At 36.1% G+C, this 15,029-nt stretch overlaps 1 protein-coding gene across 10 annotated transcripts in view; it reads right to left on the reverse strand.

The window, feature by feature from the left end:
- sei (potassium voltage-gated channel seizure) overlaps positions 1-15,029 on the reverse strand; it is a 39,464-nt gene that overhangs the window by 2,925 nt on the left and 21,510 nt on the right. For 5 of the 10 annotated variants that reach the window (XM_081976261.1, XM_081976259.1, XM_081976265.1 and 2 more), the window contains 14 exons: positions 10,402-10,645; positions 8,109-8,290; positions 6,609-6,635; positions 5,669-5,823; positions 4,783-5,024; positions 3,929-4,238; positions 3,426-3,616; positions 3,221-3,366; positions 3,008-3,167; positions 2,844-2,954; positions 1,442-1,510; positions 564-778; positions 201-512; positions 30-148 (listed from right to left, as the gene is read on the reverse strand). In XM_081976261.1, the coding sequence (XP_081832387.1) occupies positions 30-148; positions 201-512; positions 564-778; positions 1,442-1,510; positions 2,844-2,954; positions 3,008-3,167; positions 3,221-3,366; positions 3,426-3,616; positions 3,929-4,238; positions 4,783-5,024; positions 5,669-5,823; positions 6,609-6,635; positions 8,109-8,290; positions 10,402-10,645 (2,483 nt within the window). Of the gene's footprint in view, positions 1-29; positions 149-200; positions 513-563; positions 779-1,441; positions 1,511-2,843; positions 2,955-3,007; positions 3,168-3,220; positions 3,367-3,425; positions 3,617-3,928; positions 4,239-4,782; positions 5,025-5,668; positions 5,824-6,608; positions 6,636-7,059; positions 7,081-8,108; positions 8,291-10,401; positions 10,646-15,029 lie in introns of all 10 variants that reach the window. The other 5 variants (XM_081976262.1, XM_081976260.1, XM_081976266.1 and 2 more) reach the window with 4 other exon arrangements.

Consider the following 15,029-nt stretch of genomic DNA (forward strand, 5'->3'; position numbering starts at 1 on the left):
ATGGATAGTCACAACAAACTGCAGATTACCTATGTAATACTTGGGAATGATGCGTTCTACTAATAGGTTTGGGTTCACTAACCGACCGTTGGAAAGTTGTTCTGCTCCTGCTCGGGGTCGGCTCTAAGGCCAAATTATCTTCAGGAACCTACAACAAATCTTTTTGTGTTTATGTAAACAAATTAACAGTCACAAATCACCTCAGACCCTTTTATCACAGACACCTCGCCAACGATCCATCCGGACGTGGCCGCCACCGACGAGCAGGCAACGCCGCCCGCACCAGCGCCCTCACGTAGCAACGCCAAAATACTGCGCACATCCTTACCTAAAGTACTTTCAAGCGTTTCGACTTTCTTACTGAGCGCATCTAACTGACTACATAAAGCGTTTAAATGGACGCGACTGATTTCCATCGTATCGTCGTCTTTGTCGGAATGTTGAGTTACTTCTTGCAGAGTGACCGAAGGGGGTGGTGGCGCCCCCCCACCAGCATCCACTGGCACTAAAATCTACAATACAACTCTATAGACACGTGACATTGGGTTATTTTAGTTAGTTACCTCATCGCCGTGAGGTTGTTCATTTTGAGGCACCGGAGGACTGGGGCTGTTCGTGTAGTAGCTGGTGCTGCTGGAAAGTGGAGCGGTCGAGTGGGCGTGACTTGTTGTGGCCACCGTAGGGGCGGGGGGCGGGGCTGACGACTGCTGATGGGCGTCTATTGAAGACTGTCGGCGAATCGTGCGTACCCTATGCGAGGACGGAGGCGTGACTTGCGCTGTAACGCCCAAAAAAAGAATATTCAAACCTTGTGTTGTTTTAATTTTAAGTTCTTCCAACATGCTAAAATTGCAAAAACATGCTAAAAGTAGCCGTGAAATGTTGAGAATGAGTGTAGAGAAATCCTTAAATTTTTATACTTGACGATACAGAAATACAGTCAGTGAAGAGGAAAATACATAACCTAGAGTGACCTACTCTGACAGGCAATTTAAATTTTTTGAGCATTAATGAGTACCAGTATTTGAATCTCCCCGTGAATATGTACAGGGTGTCCCAAGAGAAAAATCTTTTATAAAAAAAAAACAGCCAATTGAGCTATGTGTTTCAGAAATAATCAACTGGGACACCCTGTAGTACATTCAATAGTACTTGAAATGAAATTTTATCTCATATACATGTTCTTTCAATAATAGTCACCCTGAATATTATATTGTTGGAAAATGACCGCTATTCTATTTATACAGAATGTCTAAAATAGCAAAAACAGTAATAAGAGACATATATAATTGGTTCACAAAAAAGGCTACATGTGCAGCATTTGCGTAAATCTTAGCACAGTGGGTAGCTTTCAGCTTGCTCCAATGGTACTACATGGTAATTTAGACACCCTGTATAGTATATACAGCACATTTATATCAATGGTGGTGGTGTGACTTACCTACTAAGGGTTGATGAGTTTTGTGTAACCTGAGGTCTGGAATGCTGCGTTTCAGTTGCGATAGCATGCCTAAATAAACACATAAAATGCACAAAAAACTGTTTTAATCACACAAACTTCCAAATTTGGTTTTAATCACAACAAATTCAGTTTTGTATAATGATGGTTATTTGTGTCATTAAAATTATTCAAAATGGGGATTATTCCTGTCAACTAAAATAACGAATAATGTACAAATGAACTGAAAAAACCATCGTTACGAAAAATATCATGCATGACATTTTAATTATCCTACTTAATGTCAAAATAACTACCATACTATAACGTGAGTGATAATGGTCTAGTTTACACCAATAGATTAATTAATTATTGCTATCAGAGCCTAAAAATCTAGTCTAATGCTCACTTTTGTAGTTCTAGTTAATTTACTACTCTACAGCTATTTATTATACATTTGGTGTATATGTCACAATTGTTGATTTGACAGTTAAACTTAAAAAGGGGAGGTCAGTGTAGTACACTGTTCATAATTTGTGATTGGACAAACCACTCACTGTGCTAAGCTTAGCCGAATGCTGCACATGTGAGGTGTTGCCAAACTTGTTAGTTGGCAGACATTTTTTATTCCTATCAGAGCTAGAATAGAATAGTAAGCCAATTGGCCACATAATTCAAATGTCAAGTGACGTCATATACGCTGCGACAGACTGGCTGATTCATTTTTACGCTCCATGAAGCGATCAGAGCGAATTTGAGGTCAGTATCGCGTAATTTGACAAAATCATACTTAGATCAATTGTCAAATTCAATCTGTCCGCTCTATGGAGCATCAAAACGATTGCGGCTTAATTAGGTAGCTATAAAGTGTATTTGCACCATCTCTTTCAAACGCACGATTTTTTGTTAATTTTACCCTTTTTAGCAATAATATTTTGCGCGAATGTGTAGAAAAATCAATTTTTTTACAACTGTCAGAAACCTCTAAATAGTAAATACTACTGTAAATCTATCAACGATTGTTGCCAAACATTTCTAGAATCATATTTGGAATGTCAGAGAACTCTCAAAACTCAGTTTAACAGAAAGAAAGCTATATAACACCTGGTGTAAACTAGTCCAACAAAACTTGTTATTACAGTTTTTAAGCAATGCAACTAATGATGTACTCACTAAAAGGCACTAAAAACCCTTGTTAAGTAAATGATAACTCTTTTAATAAAAATCTATTTCTAGAATGAAACTAATATCTTTTTGGCAGTATACTCTGGGCATAATAATGAATGCAAGTTACCTAAACTTGAACGTAATGCTAAAGTTGTCTATTTATGAAATAATTTAGATGCTAAATTGAGACAAAAATAAAAAAAAACGTGAAATTTGACACAAATCAGATTACACTAACCTGTTATTGAATTAAGAGTGGAAGATCTGCGTTTCTCCTCCCCAAAATTCAAATTGAGCGGAGTCACATCCTGTCCAGCCTTTTCCGTGGAAAATTCCAAGATTCCATGTCCTGTAAAATGGATGTTTAGACACTTTATTGTACGTTAAATTGAGCTAAATAACCTGATTCCGATTCGTCACTGTACTGACTTTCTTGTCGTCCATTCAACGAATTGCCTCTCGAACTCACGCCGTTCGATCTGGACGGGACACCTCTAAAATACCGGCTTTCTTTATCTTTAGGGTAAAACGATCTCCTGGGCACCACTCCAGCCTGTTCCTCCTATTCCCCACCAAGAAAATCAAACGCAATTGCAACTTTAAACGCAAACTTACATCCCTAAGGTTAAAAGTAATTTCTAAATTGTTCAGAAAATGACTGTAAAATTCCGGATACAGTTCCAGGACGTCCAGTAGATCGTCTCGATTTATTTTATGTAAATCACAGTACGTCAGGGCTCGCACGTTGCAGGCACTCTTTCCTGGCAAAGCAGATTTTTTTATAAAAAAAATATTGGTTCTGCTTTAGTGGATGTTATACCTATAGTAGGGTTCAAACAAGGGTTTTCCCCGAAAATATCAAATTTTCCTAGAATAGCCATGACGATGTCCTCTCTCAGAATTTCGATTGAACCGCGCGATATGAAGTAAAGGGAAGTCAGGACGTCACCTCTGTGCACCAACGTGTCACCAGGTGGCGCGTGTGTTGTCTTGAATTTTAACGATAACGCTCTACAAAAAAAAAACAATAATAATCAAATAGCACAAAATGGTTGAAGATAGTTTCAATTAGATTTGAATATTTATAAGTAAAACTCCTTGGACAGCATGTAAATTTAGTTTGTACAAGACGTTCTACTGGAAAATTGAACTGAGATCGGTTGCTTAGTTTCAAAACATTTATTCCAAGAAACCAGTGATGGACATAATACAGGTTAAACTTTAGGCAGCAAGTGGCAAAGCTTTCAAGTATTTTTAGAAGTATGACCTTTTAAACGACATTGACACAAAAAACCAGCTGTTGATAAAAAAAGCCAATCTTACCGTAAGCAACCAGGACTTGCCCCTTCAAAAACACCGCAATTTTGTAGCAAGTTTCTGTTTAAATGTAGACAAATATCGGCTTGTAGACACTCGGGAAACCCTTTCAAGACCGAATTCATGTCGATACCATTCGTATAAGTCCAAGCGTGTTGAAAGTACTCTTCCAGCCTTTGCCGCAGAGGATTTGGAATCTGGTGGAAGCGGATAAACTCGCGAACTCGCAACATCTGGGTGTGGTACCTTGCGGTGCCCGAATACAGTCTTTGTATGATCGCCGATACGTTACCGAAGATGCTGGCATACATCAAAGCTAGAAAAATAAAAATACATTAAAATGTTCATAAGTTGTTTGTATTTTTTTAAAGTGAAATTATCCTAATGTTGTTCGTTCAACTATAATTTCAGAATTTGTAAAACTTGGTTGTAAAAAAATCCTCTGTAGGGTTTCGTTAACTTTTCATAACTTGTGAGTATATGATAGGCTTGTTCCCCCAAACAGCTATCCAAGTAAAAACCCAGAGGCTTTCATTGGTCTCATGCTCACGTGACTATGCCGTTTCATAAATTTTGACTAATTACGACATCTCTGATTACTAGATGTAGATTTTCTCTACAAACCAGTCTTATGTCTGTGGAGGTTTATATGCTTTATTAGGGGCTGTTGATGCTCCATAAAACGAGCAGCAAACGTGCGGTAAGTTGACAGATAAATTTGACACTCTCACTTTGGTGACCTTATTTGACAATCTAAATCTGTCAAATTTCGACGTTCTATTTTAAATAGAGGTTAAAGGTTTATTTTCTTTAAAAGTTAATTGATTTCAGGTTTTGACTGGTTTCAGTAATCTACTTACATCCGACGAGCATGACGCATATCGTAAAGATTTTCTCGGCGTCAGTGTTGGGTGCCACGTTGCCAAATCCGACGCTCGTCAGTGACGTAAAGGTGAAGTAGAGGGCGGTGACGTAACGACTTTTGATACTCGGTCCTCCTGTTCCGTTCGCCAAATAGGGCTGTTGCGTGTCGTTGGCCAGAAAGTGAAGCCAACTGATTTGCGCGTTCAAATTCGGTCGTTCCGCGTTTCCTATTGCGTACCTGGAAAAAATCACGTATAAAATGTAGTAAGTACAACCGTAGAACTGTAGGTGGCGCTATTTTAAGTCAACGCGTAATAATCTCTGGACTGGAAATGTCACGTGACGTATAATGGTATATGATTAGTTCAGGCGCGTGATAACTCTCCATTTGCTTTGACTAACCGAACACAAAGGTTTCAACATTTTTAAGATGCAATTCACAAACATTCTTAAATTAACCTCAAATGTCATTCATAAATTTAGTTATCTAACCTAAAGAAAATTCAAAGTCACTTGACATTTTGTTAAACCTTGGCCTGCTTGATTTCAGAATAGTCACGTGACATATTTCCTGAGTTGCCACATTTAGCTTTCGTGTCGATCAACGTTAGAAAAGTAATTTTTTTCGTTTTGTCTTTATAATCTGGGATTATTTCCGGAAAATGGACGTTTAATGCTTCGGACAAATATAGGCAAAACTTTCAAAAATCAAAATATATTCGTAAGGAAAATTAATTCATGGCGGTTGCTGATTTAGGGTGACTTATTTGCATGTCAACGTTGTGAATAGGAGTAATATGTTAATAAGTATGGTTCAAAATTGTTGATTTAGAGTGTTTCAAATTAAATTAGCCACATTATTGATTCGGAAACATAACTTACCATATGCATGCGAGCCAATGGGCGATGAGGGCGAACGTGGCCATGAGCAAAAGCAAAACGGCCGCGCCGTACTCGGAGTACCGGTCGATTTTACGCGCCACTCTGACCAATCGCAGCAGTCTGGCAGTTTTCAACAGACCAATCAGAGTGGTCGTCTGAAAACAAAACAAAAACGGTGCGGTGGTTTTTTACGCGGTCGTAGGCGACTGGACAGATAGAGGCGATAACAGGCGGGTTCATGTGCGTGAGGATGTTATTGTCGGCTTTTCGTTTAACCCCAATTGAGGTTGAGAAGAAAATTGAGAAAATACGTATTTCAGAAGTAGCTAGACTGATTTCTATTAAAAAAATAAGTGTTGCTTGAATTTATAAATTGTGGTTTCTCAAGTTTCCTATCGAAGGTCTATTGATTTGTAACGGTGTAACAGATATCCTAGATTACTGGTTACATTGTGAGCAATTTAAATATTATCTAATTTGAAATTGAAACTCAATTTTTTTTTCATGCAGTCTATGCCCCATCCAACACCACATTGCCATTTCATTGTTTCGACGGCTGTCTTTGCCGTACTGTTTCAATGACCTTGGATAGAGCGAGATACAAATATATCGTTGCACTAAACTTGCTTGTGTCAAATATACGTCAAGATCATTGAATTAAAAACATGTAACCTGTGACCTAGATTTGAGTTTAATTGATTAGTGACCTTATTGTACAGAAAATACGAAATTGGTTAGCGGAAAGCGGCTAAAGCACATTTCAGAAATGACTGGATCATGTTATCGATAACAAACAGGAAGGTAGTCAATTAAGGTTATCGAGAAAACGTAAAAACGAGCTTAAAAAACGAAAAAATGTCAGTCATGACACACAGGCTGTTATTTACAATGCACTGTTGCACATACAAAAGTATACAAAGGACGTGATTGGTTTTATTACCTGTTTGTTCTGACCATTACCTAAACCCTGTGAGAAAGAATACAATAAATTAAAATAAGAAAGTAAATAAGCTCAAATAGTTACTATGTAAAAAAGCCGTATAATTAACAATTGTTTTTGCCTTATCAATTATTATAATATAAAATAGAATATAAGAACAAATCCCAGGTAAAGCATATCAACATACAGCGTGCACAAACCACAAACTAAACGCACCAAGCCTAGTTTATATAATAATAATAATTTGAAGACTAAATTAATGTTTTGTTGATATTGTGATAATAGTGTGGACAAAAAATTTATATACGGCGAGGATCGTACACTCTAATACACAAAATCAATGACATTATGGTTATTTAACGTTTCAATTAGAGTGTACAAATTTGCCTCCAGATAAGCAGGCTGAAATAAAAGTGAAAAGAAAAGCGATTCAAAAACTATGTCTCTCTACCTCATCCTTATCCAAGCCCAACTATAGAAAAGAATCGAAAAATATCGGTTTTAAAAAAACTGGTTTGGATCAACACACAAAAAAATTATTGTGTTAACTTATATGAGGAAGAAATTACCCTAAAATGGACACTGATGACAAAAAACGTAAAACAAAGCTGAAATTAAGCAGTAATTATCATTAACTCGTTTGTTTTTGTAAAAATGATTGACTTTTTACATATTAGATAAATAATAAAACAGTCAAAAGTGAAATCAATATTATGTATAACAAGAACGGTCTAGAAAACACATCAAAAACACTTGCAACAATCATTCCAACTGTTCCTCAAAAATGCAACATTTAGTAACTGAAAAACACCTAAAAATTAATGAAAATGATAGTAAAATGGTTGTCTCTTGCCAAAAAAATGCTATTCAAAATTTGGCAACATTGAAAAACGACAAATGAGTAATGTTCAAATGACAGTGACAGGTAAAAAGTTTAGGTTAGGTTGTATAGTTTCAGATGATTTTGACAGACTTGAGTTGCTTCCTATTCACTAGGCAACACTCAAAACTGTATATTTTGGTTATTGAGCAACGCTAAAAATTCTAACGACTTTTGATTACTTGAAGTAATTTTTTCGTAAAATTAGACCGTTTTCCAGCTAAAATTAAACTGCCTTTTGTGTTCTTTAAAACGAAACTCATCAGGATAACCATTAATTTGACGTCACAAAGAAAATTATCTTTCCTCTTTGCAGTTTTAGTAATTACGCTGCCATGGTTGAATAAATAAGAAAACCAGTTTGTTGAGGACAACCATTTTACATCCACGATACGCAAACCCAACGTAAACTGAATAAAAGAAGACACTTGAAAAGGAATGAACACATTAAGTTACTGAATAAGTCAACCAATGCAGAATTATACGATTTTCTGCGCTTTTGTTTAGTAAAATTTTTTGATGAATATGATTCTGCTATGGTTTGACAGACCAAATGCCGTTTTCATCTAAAAAACAATTCGGCAATACAACAACATCGAAAAGCGTGTGGTGGAACTTACCTCGTCGGTGTCGGTGCCGAAGAACAAAAGGTCAAAGGGCACAGCTGCCACCAGGTCGATCAGAAACCACCCTTTGAGATAGTGGACGGCGATTTTGCCCGGATCGGAGACGATCTCGTCGTTTCCGGACACGTAAGTCGTCCGAAAATTGATGAGAATGTCAATGATGAAGGTCACGTCAACTGGAAAGGACACACATTTTTCAGTTCATGTTTTATTTACGACAAAATGTAAACGAGACTTAATACATTCATAACTATGTCGAAAATCAATCAATATTAGAATGACGTCACAACAGAAACAGTTAGATGCAGAACTAAATTAAGTTACTTTTTTTTAAGTAAATGTTTGTGCCAGAAGTTAAAACTCTTGAAAAGCTCCCAAAAATTGTAAAACGTCTCTAAGAAGCTCCTAAGCTGTCCAAGAATATTATAAAATTGCCAGAGGCTTCTAGAATCATTTTGGAAATGCCAGCAGCCTTCAAATATTATTGAAAAGCTCCTAAAAATTGCTAGAAGTCTCTAAGAAGCTTCTAAGCTGTCCAAGAATATTATAAAATTGCCAGAGTCCTTTAGAATCATTTTGGAAATACCAGAAGTCTCCAAATGCTATTGAAAAGCTCCTAAAAATTTCCAGAAGCCTCTAAGAAGCTCCTAAGCTGTCCAAGAATATTATAAAATTGCCAGAGGCTTCTAGAATCATTTTGAAAATGCCAGCAGCCTTCAAATATTATAGTCAAAAAAAGCAGCTTTCAGCTTGCTGCTTTTTCTTGACCAATCACAAACTGCCAGCAAAGCTGCGATTTACAAAAACCGTCAATTTAAGACAAGTTAAACCTAGTCAATGGTGGATGGATTAAAAGACACATTGACCTAGTTTACACGCGTCATTCTAAAACAGTGCACAGGATACTATGTAAACTGATTTAAATACATTTGCGTCAACTACAATTTCTGATTGTTTGGCAATAGTTTATTAGGAACGTTAATGACTTGGAAAACTAATTAAAACTCTTCGCCACACTAGGAAAAGTAACTTGGTTTACAACGTTAATATAACAAAGTTTGAAGGGCGTTTACACCTAAACATATTTTTGTTCTCCAGAACTGAAAGCAAACACAGTCAGTTGCACCCAATTTTGCTAGTTGTGTTGTAATTTTCAAAAGGTAAAAACGTAAAAGCAGTAAGTTCAAATTAAGACTAAATTGTGATGGACAAATCAAACGTTTAAAACTAAAATATCAAAACAACTTCTAGTCATTGATTATTAACTTGTTGTTAGTGACGTCAACCTAATTTTATTTGAGTCTTACTGTACTACCATCAATTTTAAGCATGATTATGCTCCACAACTTGCTGACCATAACTACGAGTAGAGACGAATTTATCTGACAAAATTGACGATATAACAGACAACCTGTTACACAATATAAACACGAAAATTAACTACATTGACTGAACGTTATTCCCGGATTCTGTTGGAAAAAAAATAGTGAAACAAGCATCCATCTCTTTTAATCTGGAAAATCCGTATTAAAACGGATTATAATGTTCAACTTGTACTGTCTGGAAGAACTTAGCAAATCATTAAATCGTTAACAATACAGAGAAACCCAACCGATTTACTGATTAATCACTTACATACTGAAAGCTTAAACCTATCAAATTCAATTTAATTAAAATCATAATTCGGGGATTAGCTGAGAGTATTTTCAGAATTCAGTCTTTGAGACGTTTAATAACGGTTTCACAAAGGATGTTAGATGCTTTACATGCTTTACACAGTTAAATTGAGGGCTTTAATACCTTTAGTCAACGTTATCAGTGAAATAATAAAATATGTTGTAGAGTTTCTGATTCATCAGAACTTATAATCTTCGTATCAGTAATTAAATCAGATTTTTCTCAGCGTACGCTAATGAAACGTTTTCTCGGTAAAGAAAAACGGGAAATATGATATGATAAAGAGCCGCAACGTTGCCCCAGCCATCTTATTGAAACTCATTAAAAACTTTCGAGTTTTATTCGGTTCTTTGAGTTTTTCGAAAAGAGGCCGCAAGAAATCGATCAATGTCTGTTTTACTTAAAAAAAAAGCTATATAAACTTAATTTTGAGGTTTTGTGACTTTGTACTGAACTTGTGACGTCACTCGATAAAACGCGGCCAATGCCTAACTGGATGTCTGTTTAATCAACTGTCAAACTACGTCACGTTGCTTTGTCAACAAAAGTGACAGTTGACAGATTTTATATGCGCCCCGCTTACGTGCAATTCCGCAGTGTCAAAACTTACCGATCAAGTCGATAATAACGATGGGATCCTCGCTGTACCTTTTGTTTTTCCTATTGTTAAAATCGGGCTCGCCCAATAAAAAAGCGGCCACGTACGGTGTGAAAATGGCCGTGTACATAACCAAAATCAGAATAATCCAATCCCAGACGGCTTTGAAAGGCGAATAATGCAGAATGGTGTAGTGGTGTATTCTAGGATTTTGCAGTTTGTATTCGGGCAACACGTCAGCTCCTAACGACAGAACCTGAAAACAGAAAATCCTATAATAATGCGTTGCTTTAAAGGAGTGCAGCCACCGTAAGTATTTATACCACATAATATGACATTTTTTGTAAAATGCATTCGTTTTGCTGAGGGTTCAGGTCTGGGCTATCGCGCTCTCTTTCTCACACGCAGTTATATAACGAACGCAGATATAATACCAACGATTTGACAACTTTCGTGGATTGTTGCCAGTTTTTTTTTGTTGTGACCGGCTGACAACTGACAGAAGTGTTTTTCAAGCATCCAGCACTTTAGTTTTTGGCTATAAAAGGATTTTGGAAAAGTATACATCTCGATGTATGTACACACTCTTTTGCCTAATGGTATAATACAGGTGTATAAATTACTCCAGGTAATTACATGTGTGTATAATCGACCGAAAACTGCCACTTTGTGTACCTACGTTTGATCAACTTAAATAATTTATTTATACGGGTCGAGTAAACATTTCATTTACTCCCATGGAGGTCGAAAGACAATATTCATGAACCAGTGGCAGAGTCGATTAAGTATTTAAAGGGCGTTTGTTTCAAGTGTTTCAGATTTTGCATTTGACCTAATTTGATACATTTTTCATTTAAAAATGTTTGTTACTATTTCTAGATACCATGGCGTTCAACTTTGTATTTAATTTCTTTATACGTAAAAAGTTCCTTGAACAAAATTTGCATTTTATTGCTTTTGTTTTGCGGCATTGCCTAATGTAGCGTTGTAAGTAACAAATTGCATCTGCACTAATAAAACAAGAGAACGATTTAAGTGAGTTTTGTCTAAATTAACTGTAATATTCAACTTGCTATATTTGGAGGAAATTAAGGACAATTTCAGGACGCAAATGTCGTTCGACAATTTCCTGTCACCCTACAATTTTACAAGAGACAACGGAAGCGAATAACACGATAAACCGCATAAGTTAAGGAACCTAATTTATTTCTCAAACCAAGGGAATTATGCTGAAAAAAGTACACGTGTATCTGTGAATATTCAATTTTCATAATACGTGCAAGATTTAGATTATTTCAGTTCTAAATTAAAAATTTTGTTAAAAACTACTAACTACTAATTTAGACCATAAACCAGGATCAAAACAGACCACAAAATATACTCCGGGACTTTTCAAACATATTCAAGACGAAATGAAAATTTCATTACCAAATAAGCTTTTAGTTAAGTTTGGTTTAATGAGCGTAGTTGCTGGAGCTTACAACTGACTAAAAACGAAAATAGTTGCTTATTATCGTAGTTTTAAACCCATTTGATGCATTGCTGGATAAACTAAACCCTTTTTTCGAAAAGCTTAAAGTTAATTTAGGATTGATTCAGTAGAAATTACCATACAAAATTCACAGAGGTTTCGTAAAAAGCATTTTATTTATAATTTTCATTAGTATATCGTATGTGAGGCCACGCCACTGGCAAATCACGCTAGAATTACAGATGACAGTTCGCCAGTGGCAACGTTGCCACACTTCTCTCAATTGACGTTTGAAAGGATGAAGTTGAAAAGTAAATAAATACATATTATAAAATACACTTATTAAAGCTTATATCAACTCAAATAACCAGTCAGTATGTTAATATTAATATAATTAAAATTCAGCAACGTTCCATGTACTGTGTGTTGCAACTGTCAAATACGAGTGCTCTGTGACGTCATTTGACAGTCGATCACAGGTTAAGTAACAACTATAGCCATGTGATAAAAGTGGTCCATCAATAAACAAACACTTACATTTCCTATATTGTTCTTCATATTGCCTGTAGCGCCACCTGTCGTTGGACTGACGATCTTTTCGTAATCTACTCCCATGGGCATGCCGTTGCATGGTTCCACTTTCACTTTGGTGCTATCTTCGAAACCGGTACCTTTGATCCGTACCGAGCTCCATTTGATCGGGTACCCAATTACCGACGGTCGTTCCCTTTCCCGGTCGTACTTCAAACTGCCCCCCACCGCGCTCCTCCTCCTCTCCTCCCCCAAGGGGCTCCGGTACGACTCGTCGCTTGGAGTGGCGCCTCCGCTCGAAGCGTTGCTCTTTTTGCGTTTTTTGGGCGTTTTTTCGCGTGGTTTTTCCCCGGTTCCTGGTGCCACTATAAGCGGAATTTCTACCGCTGCGCGGTCGTCGTCCATGCTGCGGTTCGGATTCTGTTTGAATCTCTTCGATGGGACATTTATGGAGAACAGCTCCGTTATTTCTATTATAATTTTGGACCGGGTGGGGAGGAGGGATTCGAATGCGAAATGTATTTAATTATTGGATATGGCGCGTTAATATGTTCAATTTTGGTTGTCGATATGTTTCTGAGTAGTTGTTTCAGTGGTGAAAAGTCATTGAATAGTACAGTGGAGTAACAAATGTAACAATAAGTTAATAAATGCAAAAGTATGCAATAACTAAAACTTGTGACTGTCAAATGACACTTTTTTCCAATAAGAATGGTGTATTACGGATTGCCTATACCTACTGAGACAAATGGACAAAACGAATTACAAGCTGATTTGTGCTAGCCCTAAAACTGCTTTTCTGATCATCCTGTTGTACGATGTCTGCAGTAAAAATGAAGTTGAAATTTTGACAGGTGCCACATAGTAAAAGAGTTGTCATTTTGTAGAGATATAAAATATAGCTTCATATTAACATTTTGCAACTCTTCAGATAGTCATGAACTTTATAGAGCCAGAGTAGAAGTTTTGACAGTTCACTATTGCATTGGTATTTCCCGGCTGTCACTTGTCACGGCACAAATGTCAACATTTGATTCATGATGCTGTAAAATTGTAAAATTCAATATTCTACTGTTGCAGTTGGGATACTGGGTAGTTTAAGTACATATCTAGACTTGACAAATGACATGACTGGCACATGATGATGTTGGTTTCGTCATATTGTAAAACTGTTGAAGACTTGAATGTTTTTTTCTGGCAATTTCATAATAACATCAAATAAATTTTACGACTTTTACGTATGTGGCTTTTATTCCAGGTGGAAAAATGAGAAATTCCCGAGCACCTCCAAAGTGGTTTCGACTCAAATCAATACAATACGAACGGTTAGAAAAAATAAATAATTCCCTGAACCAGTAGTGCATTACTTGGTGCTCGATATAATCCGATTTCCTCTGGTTATTTGTCTTGTTGACGACCTTTTTTGTCTTGTGTCCATTGTCGAAACCGCCTTGATACAAACAAATAACCGTTAACTACTTATCGATCTAAGTCATCAATAATTTTTTCCCCCCAACAAAGGCTGTAATACAATATAAGGCTTCGATAAACCAGAAAGTTTAAAGTCTAGTGTTAATCTATCCAATTAGTTTCCTTTGCACCATTTTTTTTTTTAAACTGAGATGGAAAAAATTAAATGAACTTAGATCAATAATTATTACTATCAATCCAATTATTAAGTTGCAATTTTAGCATATGGGATGACCGAATAAAGGTCGCGCAAATGATCCAAAACACATTTAGAACACCTTGTTTTGATAAAATGTATTTTTAGTAGCGTTTTTAAAAATGTGTCTAAATAAAAACAATAACAAACTTAAATCATAAACCTGCCCGTGTATACAGGGTGATTCACTAAAAATTTATGAGGCTTAGTTAGGTTTGAATGATGAAGATTTTCTGTAGTATTTCAAATTAGGCTGGATTTACTGAATGACACACATATTAATGTTTTATATGTCAATTTTTCGATCAAGGTCAACTTCAAAACCTAACCTTGAAGATTTCCAGCAATGTTAAGCTATTCATTACTTGGTTTTGTCTTAATGAAAGTAATCATATAACCATTTTTTCTTGGTAATTTATACCGGTGTTAACCGTCACTTATAGAGCCTATCTAGTTTCGAACGGAAATTAATTTACTACCTGGCATGCTCGGGTTATATTAACTTTAAATTGGGATCGTTATATAATGTTATTTACACAGTTTAACCAGAAATTATGTACTTAAACTGACACAACTCTGCATGTTCTACTAATGTACTACATCAAAATACTGTGGTAAATAAAAGTGTAAAAAAATACATCAATCTCAATTTATACATTATCGATTCCCCTACTTGAGTGTACACTTCAATTTTCTAAACGATTTGTAAAACTATAGTAGAATTTATTGACGTGCGTCAGTATTAGAGGAAACATGAAGAGCCAATTTAGAAGAACGGTGTGTGTCATAATGTCACAAATTGTGCTACCGCTGTTTTTTATACATAACAAGAATCAATACTATAAATAATTAAGACCTTGACCACGTCCAGGATATTATTTTCTATTCAATGACTTTCCACACTCAAAATTATTGTCGGACGCTTCCATCAACTCGTTCACTTGGGACACTCTCTGCCACTTTGCACTACTG

The sequence above is a fragment of the Ips typographus genome, linkage group LG3, assembly GCF_016097725.1.
Source record: "Ips typographus isolate SLU linkage group LG3, UJ_Ityp_2.0, whole genome shotgun sequence".
NCBI lineage: Eukaryota > Metazoa > Arthropoda > Insecta > Coleoptera > Curculionidae > Ips > Ips typographus.